The sequence below is a fragment of the Sus scrofa genome, chromosome 8, assembly GCF_054392235.1.
Source record: "Sus scrofa isolate SSC_HxYL_T2T_F1_AM1 chromosome 8, Sscrofa_HxYL_maternal_Yorkshire_Landrace_v2.0, whole genome shotgun sequence".
Lineage (NCBI taxonomy): Eukaryota > Metazoa > Chordata > Mammalia > Artiodactyla > Suidae > Sus > Sus scrofa.
This window is the reverse complement of record NC_139390.1, coordinates 31,437,863-31,455,292: the sequence shown is the minus strand read 5'-3', so window position 1 is coordinate 31,455,292 and position 17,430 is coordinate 31,437,863. Positions and strand designations below refer to the sequence as shown.

Sequence of the window (17,430 nt, the reverse complement as noted above, 5' to 3'; positions counted from 1 at the left end):
AAAAAAACTAAGTAGGGTACTTTGTATATGCATTTTGATGTTCTTGCTCATTTTTTCAACACATACACATACACACTCCACACACATACCACACACTCACACAAACCACCCAATCAGGGCTGCCATTTTTCCCTTTTAACCTCTCTTTATCATACACTGACATTCGATAACTGCTGTTTGAATCTCTGAAGTGAGTCCTTCAGACTTTACTCACAAAACCACGTCTTTGAATTGGCAAGTTCCACCAAAAAAAGCAGTTACTCTATCGCCTTACTATTAGGAGTGAACATTAGAAAATTAGAGCATTTTCCATTTCTTATTATGTGTTTCTCCTTGGGTCAGTCCTTTTGAAATCTGAAATCCAAGGTGGGGAGGATGTACACAGACCTCTGAGTTCTCTCCGAATGAAGCCTCCGCAGCACCTGCTTCTTAAACGCAGTGACAGTGCAAAGGGCAGCAGGTCTGGTAACGGTGAGGGGAGGGATGAGGACCAGACAGGCTCCGTGTCCCACTCTTGGGCCTCAAGCTTCTTATCCTGAGCTTGTTTTCTCAGAATTCAAAGGCCCTTTCCTGCTCTTTAGGAGTAAGAATCAAAATGTGATTTTCAGTCAGAAGCGGGAGGAAATGTTTGGCGCAGAAACCCAGCTCTAGACTTGCGTTCCCCGCTGATGGATGGGGAGCCCCAACATCCCCACACTGTCCTTTGGAAAGGCAAGCAGGGGGAGGACCCGCCACCTCCCCTCTCTTCCTCTCGGGTGGCACCTAGTTACCTACATTAGAGGGTTCGTTAGCAGGGAGAGCCCCTGGCTGCTGAACTTGGTTCTTGAAGATGATGAGAAAGTAATGGCCCTCCCTCCGTGACGGAGGGTGGCTGACTGTACTTGCCTGTCGCTTCTCTTGCAGTGGCCATCCCTGCCATTGGGGCCCAGTATTCCATGTTTCAGGCGGCTCCGGCTCCTAAAATGATTGAAGATGGCAAAATCCACCCCATGGAGCACATGATCAGCCCCATCGCTGTGCAGCCAGACCCAGCCAGCGCTGCTGCCGCGGCCGCTGCCGCCGCTGCTGTCATCCCCGCCGTGTCCACGCCGCCACCTTTCCAGGTAAGGGTCGTCCTGCTGCCGTCGCTGTCTTTTGCGTGAGGCCTCATTTATCATGAATGTGTCTCGTTCTGCAGGCGAATGCACTGTGTGCCTCGCTCTCTGTTAGAACGAGGGGACTGGGTGACAGAAGATGTTTTTAAGACAAATGTGACAAGACAGAAAATGTTTAAATAATCATTGTGCTATCCTAATACTGTCCCTGTAATAAAATGGGAAGCAGTATGCCAAAATGACATGGCATGCCTCACAGTGTCATAATACTAGACTTACTCTTTTTATGACACTGGATACTCTTTAATCATGTTCTTCTGGTTAAAGAGCAGACACGCCAAGCCCAGGGAGGTAGTTTACATTTTTCCATTCCACTTTAATCCAATGAGGTTTTTAAAGTTCTGCCTCTCCTTCCCCCCTCCCTCCCTTCCTCTCTATGTGTATGAATATATCCATAGGTATACATGTTTACGTGTGCATGTGCGCACCTGTGGAGAGAAATGTCTGGAGAGATAAAGATGATATGAAACTTGACAAAATCTGTCTTTTGTCCTCTCTTCCTACCACATCCAGCTATTCCTCCCAATCCAGTTCCTAGCATTCCCGCCTCCTTACCCACCTCTGCTCAGAGCGTTCTCTCTGTGGTTTCTTCTCTAGCATCTGCCCCCATCCACCCTGCCTTGGAAGGCATCTCTGCTATCCTTCTCTTTCTTTACAGTATTACTTGGCATTTAACTGCCAGAGTGTTCTGTTTCCCCAGTGAAAACGAAGCTCTTCCGGAGCAAGAGCTACGCCTTCCGTTCCTTCGTGTCTGCAGTGTGTAGCACACAGGGAATACCTATAAATGATAGGTCATTCATCCAGACAGAAAAACCGTCTCTTGTTGAAGCTATCCTTTGGGAGGCAGGAACTCTCAAATAACTGATCTATCAACAAGCATCAGTTCTCAGGCTGGGGGTGTCTCTTACGTGAATGGATAAGGGACATTTTTTTCACTCTAGTTAGAATTGCAACGAAGGCCTATGCAGTTAAGTTGGATAAAATGTGTACAGATGTTTCATATACTATAGGATAAATAGAGAAATCAAAATTTCTTATATACAGCTAAAATTGGGAATTGGGATGGAAAGATTTAGAATATAATTTATTTTTAAAGACGCAAGATAGGACTTTGTGCAGTGTTTTTTGTTTTTTTTTGTTTTTTTTGTCTTTTTATCTTTTTGTCATTTCTTGGGCCACTCCCACGGCATATGGAGGTTCCCAGGCTAGGGGTTGAATCGGAGCTGTAGTCACCGGCCTACGCCAGAGCCACAGCAACGCGGGATCCGAGCCGCGTCTGCAACCTACACCACAGCTATTATCTATTACATTTCAATTTTTCTTTAAAAATGAGCATTATATTACAATTGTGTATATTACGCAACTAAAATTTATAAAAAAGAAAGCCTTATATACCATTAAATATTTTATATAGCATAATAAAAAGAATAACTTAACTGGTAAGAATAACAAAAATAATACATCCTCTGAAAATAAGTAAAATATAAAATGCATAAATTGGTTAAAAAACAGTGTAACTATATAAATATGTCCTCGCAATTTGTTACATCTTATTGATTCTTCAATATAGGCATTATTACACCATTCTAGGTGATGTGATAAACCAATGGTTGTTAATAATACAGTTGTAGAACTGTATTATTTAATTGTACAGTTGCATTATTTAATTATAATTAGCATAAATTTTTTGATGGAGAGGAAATCAGAATCAGATCTAAGAGGACTTCAGCATTCCAAGAATGATGTCAAATGACCCCCTTCATGGTGGATTATGCACTTATTTACTATGAGATATATTTCTTCTCCAGATATTCCTTGTTTGTGTATCCATTGTAGATTTTTGGTTTGCAGTTATTCTGAAGTTTTGATATAAGAGTCTATACATATATGAGATTGTTTTAAGTTGTTGTTCTCTTAATTGCAAGTTCATCTCCAGTGTCCTGCATTTGTACCCACTTTTTCTCATGATTTCTGATTTTGGTGGTGTAATTGTGCGTGGATGATTTTGTATCTTTACTGTATATATACCTTTATTGTGAGCCTTGTCATTTGCGGTATTTTTGTTTCTGATTACGGCCTTTTCCTTTCTGCTTAGACAAGTTCCTTTAGTATTTGTTGTAAGACTGGTTTAGTGTTGCTGATTTGTCTCAACTTTTGCTTATCTGTGAAGGTTTTGATTTCTCCTTCAAATCTGAATGAGAGCCTTGCTGGGTAGAGTAATCTTGGTTGGAGGTTTTTTCCTTTCATCACATTAAGTATATCATGCCACTCCCTTCTGGCCTACAGGGTTTCTGCGGAAAAATCTGCCAATAACCTTATTGGGGTTCTCTTGTATGTTACTTGTTTCTTTTCCCTAGCTGCTTTCAAGATTTTCTCTTTGTCTTTAATTTTGGTTAGTTTGATTAATATGTGTCTTGGGTTGTTCCTCCTTGGGTTTATTTTATATGGTACTCGTTGTGCTTCCTGGATTTGAGTGAGTGGTTCCTTTCCTTTGTTAGGCAAGTTTTCGGCTGTTACCTCATGGAATATTTTTTCTGTCCCCTTTTCTCTCTCTTCTCCCTCTGGCAGCCCTATAATACGGATATTGGTGCGTTTAACGTTCTCCCAGAGTTCTCTGAGACTCTCTTCATTTATTTTCAATCTTTTTTCTCTTTTCTGTTCCCCATCTGTGATTTCCACTAATCTGTCCTCCACCTCACTTATTCATTCTTCTGCCTCCTATGTTCTGCTGTTGGCTTCTTCTAGTGAATTTTTTATTTCAGTTATTGTATTTTGCATCTCCTTGTTTAAGTTTTAAATCTTGTATCTCTTTGGTCAGTGTTTCCTGTAAGTTATCCATCTTTGCCTCCAGTTTATTTCCAATGTCTTGCATCATCTTCAGCATCAACAATCTAAAGTCTTTCTCCTGGATGCTGAGAATCTCCTCATTGCTTAGCTGATTTTCTGGGGTTTTTCCTTTCTCCCTCATCTGAGTTATAGTTCTCTGTCTTTTCATTTTTACAGGTTTTTGGTGTGGTGACCTTTTTACAGATAAAATAGAGTTGTAGCCTCTCTTACTCTGCTGTCTGCCCCCCTTGTGGCTGAAGTCAGTATGGGGGCTTGCTGTAGGCTTCCTGATGCCTGCCCACTGGTAGGTGGAGCCGATTCTAATCCCTCTGGTGGGTGGGGCTTAGTCTCTGGATGGGATTAGAGGCATCTTTGTGCCTGAGGGGTCTTTAGGCAGCCTGTTTACTGAGGGGCGGGGCTGTGATCCCACCTGGATTGTTGTTTGCCCTGGGGCTTCTCAGTGCTGACTGGCAGTTGGGGCCAGATTTTCCCAAAATGGCCCCCTCCAGAGAAAGGCATGGCTGCTGAATACTCCCAAGAGCTTTGCTTCCAATGTCCTTTCCCCACAGCAAGCCACATTCACCCCTGTTTTCCCAGGATGTCCTCCAAGAACTGCAGTCAGGTTTGACCCAGATTCCAATGGAGACCTCGCTCTTCCCTGGGACCCAGTGTACATGAAAGTCTGTGTGCGCCTTTTAAGAATGGCGTCTCCGTTTCCCCCAGTCCTTTGGAGCTCCGGCACACAAGCCTCACTGGCCTTCAATGCCAGGTGCTCCGGGGCTCTTTCTCCCAGTGCCAGATCCCCACACATGAGGATTTGATGTGGGGCTTAGAACTCTCACTCCTGTAGGTGAGTCTCTGTGAACCAGTTAGTTTTCAGTCTGTGGAGCTTCCCACCCGGGAGGTATGGGGTTGTTTATATCACAAAATCGCCCCTCCTACCTCTTGATGTGGCCTCCTCTTTTTCTTCTGGAGTAGGGTATCTTTTTTAAGGTTTCCGGTCCATTTGGGTGGAGATTGCTCAGTCTTTAGTTGTGAAGTTTGTTGTTTTTAGGGGAGAAGTTGAGCTCCAGTCCTTCTTTTCTGCCATCTTAATCCTCTCTCTAAATATAGAAATCAAAATTTCTTATATAAAGCTAAAATTGGGAGTTGGGATGGAAAGGTTTAGAATATAATTTATTTTTAAAGATGCAAGATAGGATTTTGTGCAGTGTATTTTTATAAATGCCTTTCAAAATATTTGTCTTTGGGAGTGCTTCTTTTGCTGCCACCAAATTGATGCTATTGAAATGCTTAAATAGTTTTAATTTAATTTTTTTTTTTTTTTTTTTTTTAGGGGCGTACCTGCAGCTTATGAAGGTTCCCAGGCTAGGGGTCCAATCGGAGCTATAGCTGCCGCAATACGCCACAGCCACAGCCACACCAACATAGGATCCGAAGGGCATCTGCGATCCACACCAGAGCTCACTGCAATGCCGGATCCTTAACTCACTGAGCCATGATGGGAACTCCAAGGGTTTTAATTTTTAAAAGTGGAAGAAAAAGGTGTTTTATAAAACAGAGATTCTTAGAGTTTCCATTGTGCCACAGTGGCTCGGGTTGCTGTGGCACAGGTTCAATCCCTGGCCCAGGACAGTGGGTTAAGGATCCAGCGTTGGATTTCCATTCCTGGCTGGGGAACTTCCAAATGCTGTGTGTGCAACCAAAAAAACCCAGAGATTCCTAGAATCTTCAAAGCCCAGAAGATTCCACTTCAGTAGGACTCCATATTTTGTCCCAGCTCCTCGTGGTGCTGAAACAGCCAGGCTTGTGAACCCCTGGAGTGGCCCACTCTGTGCCGTAGTCTTGATTGCACTGTTCAGAAAAGGTCAGACCATTTAACCTTTTTTTTGACCCACAATCTATCATCAGATTAACTCCAAAAGCCAAAAAAAGGAGAGGGAAATAGGTTGGAAAGGACTCACACTGTAGTTTTACCTATGAATGTATTCAATAACCTACAACCATTACTTTGTGGAATTCTGCTAGTATAAGATGCAGTCTGCTAATAACTTCTGATTCCTCTTTACCACGAAGCTTGTGAACTTTGGTCTCTGCTGCATAGTCTCAGTTCTGGTCGGGCCCTGATGCCACGCCTTTGTGTATTACCAGCGGTTTGTGGGCTTGTTCTGCATGTTATCATTATCAGTTGATTCCTATGGAGACTGTTGTCTCCTCCAATATATTCTGCAGAATGCCTGCACCTCCTCACTTTGTAACCTGGGGATGGCTTCTTGGAGCATGTGTGGCCCTGCTGCTGTCCCTCAGATCTAGGACTCTCTGTTCTGCCTCGAGTTCTTTGACCCAGGTTCTCTGACCTGGGTTCAGTCCTCCACCTCCTCTGTGTCCTCTGCCAGGCTGCAGCAGAGGAGGGAGCATCGTAAGCTGTACGGATTGGTGAGTGGAACACCTTTCTGGGTGGAGCGACACTGGAAATCAGTTCCCAGCGTGGCTTGCAGAACCTGCCCGTGGGACACCATCCATCTTCCTCCTCTGTTTTGCAGGGGCTCAGGGATGCTCCTATTGAGCCATTTTGTATCTGAAATTTCACATAGTCCTTGGAATCAATTTTTTAAAGTTTGCAGGTATAGACGAGCACTTTTTCACATTGATTTCTCAGTGTTCTCAATCTTCACAACAAGTCAGTTGTATAAGGAGAGCAAGGCTCACCGTTGCTTTTTGAGAGGCAGGGAAACTGAGGTCTTTTCCTCTCCCCTCCCCCACTCCCCATGCTCAGCCCAACCCCATGGCACCCACCTGAGCCCAAGGGTTGGGCTGCATTGTAGCACGTGGAAAGGTTTCTCTCAGGTATCGCCTTCCCTTCGACTCTTTCCCTTTGTGCATTTGTTTTTTGTTTTTGTTTTTTCTTTTTAGGGCTGCACCTGGGGCATAAGAAAGTTCCCAGGCTCGGGGTCAGATTGGAGCTACAGCTGCTGGCCTATGCCACAGCCACACAGAATCTGAGCCGCATCTGTGACCTACACCACAGTTCATGGCAGTGCCAGATCCTTAACCCACTGAGTGAGGCCAGGGATCAAACCCACATCCACATGGATCCTAGTCGTGTTCGTTAACCACTGAGCCACGATGGGAACTCCCTGTGCAGTTGTTATTAAAGAGATGTCCACGCATTTGGAAAAGATGGCTTGTGTCGTGCTGTGAACCAGTCTCCCCAGTTCCGAGGTTTCTCTCCCTGTCTGTAAAGCGTTGCTGATGAGATACTCATCACGGCTGCCTTGTGGGAGGCAGGAGAATGCAAGGCTAAGAGTTTCACATTCCATTTCTTAAAGGCTGTGTCACCTTGTACAAGTCATTTAAAACATCTGAACTTCTCCATGTAATCATAGTACCAGCTTCACTGGTGGTAGAGATGGTGATTCATATACAAATAAGGCGCTTAGAATAGTCCCTAGCAGACTGTAATCTCTATTATTGTTATCATTTGGTATAATTATTATTTTGGTTACAGTTGAAAAAAAGGCTCAGATTATGAAGTTCCTTTGAACATAATTTTGTGACTGATTTGCAGATTTTGTAAAGGAATGATAAGTAACTCCAGGGTTAAAAATCCAGGAAGAAATAATTTAGAGCCAAACCTGCAGCATATGGAAGTTCCCAGCTAGGGTTAGATCAGAGCTGCAGCCACCAGCCTACACCAACGCAGGATCCGAGCCATATCTGCAGCCTATACCGCAGCTCACGGCAACGCCAGATCCTTAACCCACTGAGCAGGTCCAGGGAGTGAACCCGTATCCACATGGATACTGGTCGGGTTCATTACGGCTAAGCCATAATGGGAGCTCCAGAAATACTTTTTTAAAATCTATAGTTCCCCATTTCATATAAGCTGATGTTTATTTTGAAGACAGAGAGACCACAGCAGCACATACTACGGGGTATTCCGTGGAACATGAGGTGCTCCAGATGTTTTGTTAAATGTCTGTTTCATTTTTACCAAAAATCTCGCTTTCCATAAAGCAGCTCACAGAAACACTTTGGGAAATCCTGAACCACAGCTTTCCCTGTCCACGCCTGTTCGTTCTGAAAACATAGTGTGTTACCCTTTCAAGTGGGGGGAAGGAAGCCGCAAGGCCTTTGGCAGGTAGCTGAGCTTCGGCAGCCTTTTGTCTAGTGCTCAGGTGGGCGATGGCAGAGACAATCGCATTTGCAGGGAATTGTGTATGGTCCTAGCTCTTTAAGTCACAGCTTAAGAAACTGGCCCTTTGGAGATCTGTGTACTTTGTCCCATAAAGATGTGACAGACGCTGCTCCTCTCCATTCTTGAAACATCTTGTTCCTTCAGTTAAGTGTGAGTTGAGGCAGCTGGTGTGTGTTTTAGGAAAAACACTTATTCTTCATTACAGTGAGATCAGCTGAGTGAAGGGTCCACGGCAACTCCCCTCTCTAGCTGGCTCTGGAGCATAGGCTCATTGAGTGGGATGGTGGGCAGAGGACTCCAGTGTATTTAAACTCTGCCTGAGCATCCCAGTTGTCACTTCCGCCAGCTGAGTTGGAGTGAGCCTTGAGGATGCAGCTCCACCTGACTTGAGCGGCTCACATAGTTGTCTGTGTACCCCTCTGCCTCCCCGCCCTGAGAATGGAAACCTTTCTCTGTCCTCTCCTCCCGACCCCTGGGAATTGAATGAATGGATGGCACTCAATGAATGGACAGGTACCCACACGTGATCAGTAAGGAGTCTCGGAGTTCCCCTCATGGCGCAGTGGTTAATGAATCCGACTAGGAACCATGAGGTTGCGGGTTCGGTCCCTGGCCTCACTCAGTGGGTTAAGGATTTGGCATTGCCGGGAACTGTGGTGTGGGTCGCTGACGCAGATTCTGCGTTGCTGTGGCTCTGGCGTAGGCCGGTGGCTACAGCTCCGATTGGACCCCTAGCCTGGGAACCTCCATATGCCGCTGGAGCGGCCCCAGAAAAGACTAAAAAAAAAAAAAAAAATGAGTGTCTCTCTCTCTCTCCATCAGGGCCGCCCCATAACTCCAGTGTACACGGTGGCTCCAAACGTTCAGAGAATTCCCACTGCCGGGATCTACGGGGCCAGTTACGTGCCATTTGCTGCTCCCGCCACAGCCACAATCGCCACACTACAGAAGAACGCGGCGGCCACGGCCGCCGTCTACGGCGGATACGCAGGCTACATACCTCAGGCCTTCCCTGCCGCCGCCATCCAGGTCCCCATCCACGACGTCTACCAGACCTACTGAGACCCGCCGGGACCCGCCCCGCCGCCGCCGCCGCCGCCACTGAAGGAACTTTCCTATTTATGAAGAACGTGCTGGGTTAGCGCACGCGAAACCTGAACGTGAAGAATGTTATCAGCTACCCTACTGGAATATTTTATATACATGAAGTTTTCACTAGTTTTTTAAGACTGTTTTCAATTTAGCAGGAGGCCTGTGCTCATACATTTCCGAGAGACTTAACAATGGTTTGTGCCTTAAACACCCTCTCTTAAGAAGTTTGTATGCTGTAGTACCTTTGTATCGAGGTTTTTGTTTTTGTATTTTTAAGGATATATTTTCAGTATGAAGGTTATTTTCTTAACTTCTGCACTCCAGAGATTTCTATTTTGTAGTACCTTCAGTAATAAGTATATCAACTATATATTAAAAAGCACACTTGAGCAGCTAGGGAACTATTTTGAAAAAAGTATATAGTCGATATTTAAAGATACAGACAGTAGTGCTTTAAAAATACTACATAAAACATTATTTTAAAAGTTATACTGGAAAGTGCAATTTTAAAATGAGTGAAACCTCTATTTCTGCTGGAATTAAGGGTTGACGGGTGTTACCATGTGTTACCCATGGCGGTTCTGATTTTTTTTTTTTTTAAAGCAATTAAACACTCGATCTCTCCTTAAGCCAACATTGAAAAGACTTGTCACACTTCTGAGTCCAAACACTGGAAAGCTCTCACCTGCCACCATCACCCTGGGCCCCATTCCTTTTCCATGTGCCTTGGCTCTTAGATAGGTTCCCCCCGCCATCTCCTGCTCACCCCACCCCCCCGTCCCCAGTCCTCCCCAACCTCTGTGTTTGGCAAGTCTAGGACAAATGAATTTCTCTGACAGAGAAAATATTGATGGCTTTTATACTTCTTGGGGTTTTGTTGGGGTGTTTTGTTTTGTTGTGGGGAATTTTTTTTTTGTCTGTTTATTTTTTTTGTTTGGTTTTTTTGGTTTGGTTTAGTTGGGGAGATATTTTTGATAGAGTACATGTAAGCACAAGCTTTTCATAGTTTGCATAAGACATCTTTGCATAGCTATTTAATTGTCCGGTATACAATTTTCATTCCTTTCCTAATGCTTTTATTATATTTGTTTTGAAGTATGAGTTTGTAGAGACAGAGAACGTTGTTATAGGCAAGACCCCAAAAAGACTCTTGTTGGCAGAAAGCTGTGCTTCTAGTTGCCTTGTCGTGTTTCATGCAAAATGTCTGTGGTTGTCAAGGGCGTTGGAAATATGTTTATTGAACAGGGCTCCCCTCCGTTGCCGTGCACGTGGCAGGGGAACTGAATTGGGGTGTGCACAGCCAGGAGGAAGAGAAGAGGCCTGCAGGAGTTAAGAGAAAATTTGTAAATATCTCCTAATGCTAGTTTTTTAGTTGTTTTATGTTGCAGAATTGCAAAAACAAAAACAAAACCATTTTATTTCAATGTTATTGGAAAGTTTTTTTATTAGGAAGTAAATGTATTGTCACAGTGTTGTTGTGTGCCTGTTGAAAGGCTTTTGTTTAGCAGAGTGAATGTAAAATACAGTAAAATGTTAAGATTGTCATCCACTTTATGAAATATACCACTTGGGTTTTTGGGTTTTTTTTTTGTTTTTTTGGTTTTTTTTTTTTAAGGTTTTTATCAAGGAAGTGAGGTGTGCAATAGGTGGCAAGGACACGGTGGTGTTTTGATGTCATACTAGAGATTCCATCACATCTTTCCACTCACTGAATTTTTGCTGATGGCTGGATTCTTATTGTGGATTAATAATAGGATCCTGCCCTTAGCAAGTGTTTTAGTTTTGTTTTACATTTTAAATTAAGAGATTCCCACATGCCCTCTTTCCCCTCATCTTAGGGTGGGATGAATTTTTTTATATATAAGCAATATTTATTTAACTAGTCTATAAAATTATTGAGTGCCTGTAAAGGCCTTTAAACATTCCTAACGTTCCTCTCCATCGTTCTTAAATGACATAAAGTAATTGTGCAATGTTCCCAATAGTGAACCCTACAAGCTGCATCCAAACTCCAGCCTGCTGTAAATGAATAATCCGACACAATGCAATTAGGATGAGATCCCCATTCCTTGACTTTGTGTGAAAGAAGGGCTCTCCAGTGAAGGATTTATTATCACAGAGTTTCACTGGATGAGACTCTGACCCAGGGGTCTTACTGTATTTTACATGTGCCTGTCAATTATTTGCAAAAAAAGAAAAAAAAAAAAAAAAAACATGGTGTCTTAACATGCTAACTACCAAACTACCTTAAAAACAAATATTGGTGACATAGCCAATTAAGTATCAATGAGCCTCCTACCTATGGTCTGTCTGTCCTTGTTGTTTCAAAACCATTTCATATAAATACACTACTGAGGTAAGTTTATAACTTGAAATGTGAACTTTTTTTTTTTAGGGTTAAGAACAAACTATAAATGTAAAAAAAAAAAAAGCTTTCAAGTTTCTCTGTTTTCAAACGTGCTAGCAATTTAGTTATCTTTAGTTGCTTTGTATTTGAAAAGCTTTAAAGTTTATTTGGATCTTGCTTCATTTACAGTACATTCTTAGGATGTGTGTAGTAAATAAAGCTTTCTTTAAAGCAATTTCAAGACCTTATTTTAAAGTGTGTCTTCTTTATACACATTTTTTTCCCTAACAAAATTAGAAAAACCCTTACAGCATAGAAGGAATCAACTAATCCATTATTTTCAGTTGGAGAAAGTCATATCTTGGATTTGGAATTACTAGTGAAGATGAGGTACACAATAAAAATTGGGAATTATCAATGTCCTTTAACTCTTCTTTTTTTTTTTTTTTTTTTTTAGGGCCACACCCATGGCATATGGGAGTTCCCAGGCTAGGGGTCGAATCGGAGCTACAGCTGCCAGCCTACACCACAGCCACAGCTCACGGCAACACCAGATCCTTAACCCACTGAACGAGGCCAGGGATCAAACCTGCATCCTTATGGATCCTAGTCAGGTTCATTAACCACTGAGCCTCGAGGGGAACTCCTCAATGTCCTTTAACTTGACTGAGCCCAGGTGGTAGAAAGTTGAACACTCAACTATCACTCAGCATCTGGATTGGAATAGGATGTGGCAAAGCCTGTCATTGTTCTCGGTACTGAAGTTTGTTAATGACCCCAAGAGCTTTACACTCAGAAATCTACACGGGGGCAGCTGGTGTGACATTGAGTTGTTTGGTGGTCTCAGGAAAGTGCTGAGGTGACCTGATTGTCGATCAGCATGTTGGAAACTAAAGCCTTCTGTTTCACCTTTTCACAGCACCCAGCAAGGTTAGCAGGACACTTCTTTTTCTCTAGAGATGATCACTAGCTTCAGATAGGCTCCATTGGCAAAGGCAACCAGGCAGATTCAAGGCAAGGCAGTACTTTGTCAATGGAATTACCTCTAAAAATTGCTCCACGTGGCTCTGCCTTTGAGTAAGAATTTTTACCTTCTTAGTGTTGAGCAGCCTGGGTTATGACCTCCTGATCCACATTTCTTGGAAGTTAGAATTCCAACTTCCTGCTTCCTCCTAAAAGGATAAAAGCTTTTTCAGAGACAGAAGAGGCCAGGGAACTTACCAAGATGATAGATCATGAGACAATATTTACAAGGGGATCAAGATCTGCTACTTCTTATTCTCGGAGAGAAGTACAGATGCCCCTCAAGTTGCGGCATCAGAGCCTGATTGCTCCTGTCAGAAAAAGAATGAACAATGGTACAAAATGCATATTACACCTCTACCAGCCTACCCAGCTTTGTTCTAGGTGCTGCGGTGGCCACAGCGTGAACGCCGCCAATAAAATCTTGCCACACATAGAGCTTCCATTCCAGTGGGAGAACACAGACAAAATGAGCAGGTAAATAGTGTGTTGGCTGGGGATAAAGGCTATGATTGTGTGGTTCATTAAGCTCCTTGACTTCCACTATTGCGGGACCTCATAAGAACTCAGGGAAGTAGGCAGGGCAGATACGTGACTGGCCACAGCCCCACAGCTGATGAATAGCTTTAATTGTGTGTTTAAAGTCATATGTTCACAAGCTTAAATCTGGATATCAGAATTGAAGCAATCAGGGCAGAACCAGGTATGTTCAGGCCTCAAGTCCCAGCTTCTTCCTAACAGCACTGAGCCTAGAAATGAACAGATTCAGTAGTGCCCAAAACATTTCAAAGCCTATAAAAAGAAAAGCTTTCTACAGGTGTAGTTTCCTCTCTGCTAGCTTTTAGTGAGGTTTTCACCTGCAGCCTCCTTCCTTGGGGGATGGGAACTGAAGCTAGAATGGCTGAAATGCCTACTTACAGCCTGGAAGACACAGCCTAGCTGGGCAACTAAAATTGTGTACACTGGTGGATTTAAGGTTTTTGATCTACAGGCTTTTTCAAGGATTATGGAGGGGGCTAAAGAACTATTGTAGGAAGTCAACTGCACCCTTCTGATTCTTTGCTAGACTAGGTGCCCCATTGTTTTAATTCCAAAAACAACCTGTCATGACAACATGCATAAGCACTTATTGGAAGTCGAAACAACCAGAAAAAGTTCTATTTTTTTTTTTTCTCATGAAGGATAATCTTATGGACAGTCCAACATTTATCGGGTAAAGTCTTCTGGGAACTCAACATTTATATCAGAGTTGGGTTTTTTTAAAAAAACATGAAATGTGCCATTTTGGCATGGCTGTTTTGAAGAAATCCCATTTTGATACAACGACCCCCCCCCCAAAAAAAAGCCTTAAAAAAAATTACTGGGTAGGATAATACTTCCTTGCTCTACCACTTTCTTGACACACACACCCCCCCATCTCTCTGACCACCCAAGGTCAAGGGCAAGGTTAGGCTTAAATACTGAATGAAACCCAGGAGATGCCCACACATTGTTTTGCTTCACTTCCAAGTTCTAAGCTATCAGATTGGATGCAGCCTTTTTCTTTGTCCCTTCATTAGTCCTCCCTGCCTCAGTGACCAATACTCCTGTTTCCTAACCTCCTTATACCAAAATGTGATTGCTCAAATACTTGTGCAAGCACAATGGCCTGGTGGAACAGTCTGGGTCTGCAGCCTAGGAGGTGAACCCCCAGCTTTGCTATTTGCCAGCCATGTGACCTTGGAAAAGACACCTTGCCTCTCTAAGCACTTGTTTCTTAATTGGTAAAATAGAGATAATAATCCTGACCTCACAAGGTTATTGTGAAAATCAGATGAGTTAATGAATCTTAGGAAAGCCTGGTACATCGTAGACAAGAAAGTATTATGTCCTTTCTCTTCTGCTTTTGAGTCTGTAGAGTGAACGCGTTTCCACTATATGAACTCCATTAAGCCCTTATATTTTGCACCTTTAAATTCTTTTGTCCAGCCATTTAGTCAATAAACATTTGTCGAATGCCAGCTCTGTGCCAGCACAGCACGAGGCACTAGAGAGACAATGATCAACAAAATCGACCCCCTCTGTCCTCCAGAAACTCCCAGCTTCACTCAAGGGCTATGAAATGGGGGCACCCCATCACCCAGGCCTGAGCAAGGGGTTAAGACTTTGGGGAGGAAGTAGCCTCCGAGCAAAGTACAACAGCATGAACAGGAGCTAGGAAAGATGAGCAGGGACAAGAGGGAACAGGAAATGCCCAGGCCCAGAAGGAAAAAAAAAAAAAATGTGGTATATGCAAGAGCTGGAAAGAAGTTTGGCTGCCTGGCAAAAGGAGGAAGGATGGGGGGGTGAGGAAACAACCTATGTTCCCTTCAACACCAAACACAGTTGATGGGGCCGTGTTAACTGTAGAAAAAAGAGATTTGGGCTCGATAACAAGGAAGTGGGAAGCCCTCTAAATCATTTCAGGTTAGGACTGCGTTTCTTTTAGGAAAATGGTGGCTCCCTATCTGTGGAAACTGAGAGGCTGAGGAAGGGATGGGCTGGCAGTCAAGGGCTGGAGCCTTGGAGAGCTCCCCCTAGTGGGCAACTGCCTCTTTTCAGCCTTCCTGGCCCCTGCCCATGCCCACCAGCCCTGCTCTTTGCATGGGAGAGTGAAGGGGCAGCCAAGACTCCGAGTACCCATCTCTTCCTTCTTTAGATCTAGATTCCAACCTCTGGGACCTCCTCTATGGAGTCACGACAGCAGCTACGTGCGTGGGCCAGGAGGTCCCCAGCCTTCTCAGCAAAGGCGATGGAGGCCTATAGACTGTGAGGGTAGAAGAGGGTCCCGAGGAAAATGTTCAGGGACACACGGGCCTCCTCAGTTATCCGTTCCACACAACTAGACCCACAATCAAAAGCTACACCAAGCCCTGCGTTTGCAAGAAATACGACCTTTTCTGAGCTAATTTTTAGCTGCCCTTCTTTCTTGGCTTGTTCTACTTTGTTTGTCAAAAACCTGCTTTAATGATTAACCAACCACGAGGCTTAAATAGGCCTTAGTCATGCCGAGGCCAGTAAGACAAGTCGCTGAAGCCCAGTTGTTTCTCAGATGACCTTGCTGGGGGCGCTGGGTCAAGACATTTTGAGCTCATGGTACCATGATAACACTGGGTCCTGCTAGTTCTGTTTTTGCTCGGATTTTTCTTCTTTTTCAGGACTTTTATTCCTAACTGGGGTGGTTCCAGGGAATGGTGTTTCTCTTCAGCGTCTCCAGTTTCAACCCCGCCCAATTTAAATATGGTCTTTCGACAATGTCTCAGTCACACCAAGTGGTGTGCCAACGCAGCTTCCCTTAGCCTCCCCTTTCCAAATAAGATGCTAAGAGAAGAAATTCTGGGACTGTAACTCAGCCTCCATGTGCTCTAGCATTTTCAGAAGGAAGCATTCTGAGTATGAGACAATAGCAAAATAACCTATTTAGCACAATTTCCCAATCCCTAAGTACAAATATTCCATCGAGTGCCCAGTCAGGTCCTGCCCACGTGAATATTTCTTTTTCTTGTTTGTCATTTTCCTTATATTTGGGAATAATGTTAAAGACTTAGGGGGTGATCGCTTAACCCTCTAAGAGAAAAAGGAGGAGATAAAAGTAGTGGCTGAAAGTTACTCCCTGTATTGCAAGTAGTCTACATGGATTTTCAAAAAGTCTTTACTGGAGGGAGTTCTTGTTGTGGCACAGCGGAAAGGAATCTGACTAGGAACCATGAGGATGCAGGTTCGATCTCTGGCCTCGCTCAGTGGGTTAAGGATCTGGCATTGCCACGAGCTGTGGTGTAGGCCGCATACACGACTCGGATCTGATGTTGCTGTGGTGTAGGCTGGCAGATGTAGCTCTGACGGGACCCCTAGCCTGGGAACTTCCATATGCCCAGGGTGCAGCCATCTAAAAAAAAAAAAAAAGTTATTAAAAAATAACATAGACGTTGGAGTTCCCTTATGGTGCAGTGGATAAAGGATCCAGCAGCATCACTGCAGCTGCTCCTGTCACTGCTGTGGCACAGGTTTGACCCCTGGCCCAGGAACCCTCCCATGCTGTGGGCGTGGCCAAAAGCAAACAAAAAACCCTAAAATAACATAGATGCAGGATTTTGCACATGTCATATACAGCTTGATGAATTTTTACAAACCGAGCATATCCACATAACCAGCATCCAGATGGGAAACATGACAAGCCTGCCAGAAGCGGCCCTATGTCCCTTTCCAGTTACTATTTCCTCACCAAGAAGTCACCATTCTGGCTTCTAACAGCAAACATTAGTTTTGCATGGCTCATTTTTTCATACTTGAGATAGCTACTTCTGTTATCCTCATTTTACATATAAAACACAAGGAGCCAGAGGGAGGTTCAATAACATCCCTAAGATCATATAGCTGGTTGGTAAAAGAGTCTGAATTTGAATCTGGATCCTCTAACTCAGGGGCTAGGGATGGCGTGCTAAAGTACAATGATAATTCACCCATTTCATAAGCATTTAAAATCATTTGTTTCTTCTGAAGTTATGCCAATCTCCTAACAGAGTTGCCTGATCATAAAAGTTATTGAGGAGTTCCTGTCGTGGCACAGCGGAAACGAATCCGACTAGGAACCATGAGGTTGTGGGTTCGATCCCTGGCCTTGCTCAGTGGGTTAAGGATCCCGCGTTGCTGTGGCTCTGGCATAGGCCGGTGGCTACAGCTCCAATTCGACCCCTAGCCTGGGAACCTCCATGTGCCGTGGGAGCAGCCCCAGAAAAGGTAAGAAGACAAAAAAAAAAAAAAAAAAAAAGAAT

General features: G+C 43.8%; 1 protein-coding gene across 50 annotated transcripts in view; it reads left to right on the top strand.

The window, feature by feature from the left end:
* RBM47 (RNA binding motif protein 47) overlaps positions 1-11,852 on the top strand; it is a 303,668-nt gene extending 291,816 nt beyond the window's left edge. For all 50 annotated transcript variants that reach the window (XM_084971907.1, XM_084971928.1, XM_084971917.1 and 47 more), the window contains 2 exons: positions 904-1,103; positions 9,001-11,852. In XM_084971907.1, coding sequence (XP_084828033.1) covers positions 904-1,103; positions 9,001-9,240 — 440 coding nt within the window. In that variant the 3' untranslated portion in view covers positions 9,241-11,852. The remainder of the gene's footprint in view (positions 1-903; positions 1,104-9,000) is intronic.
* Positions 11,853-17,430: the final 5,578 nt, after the last annotated feature.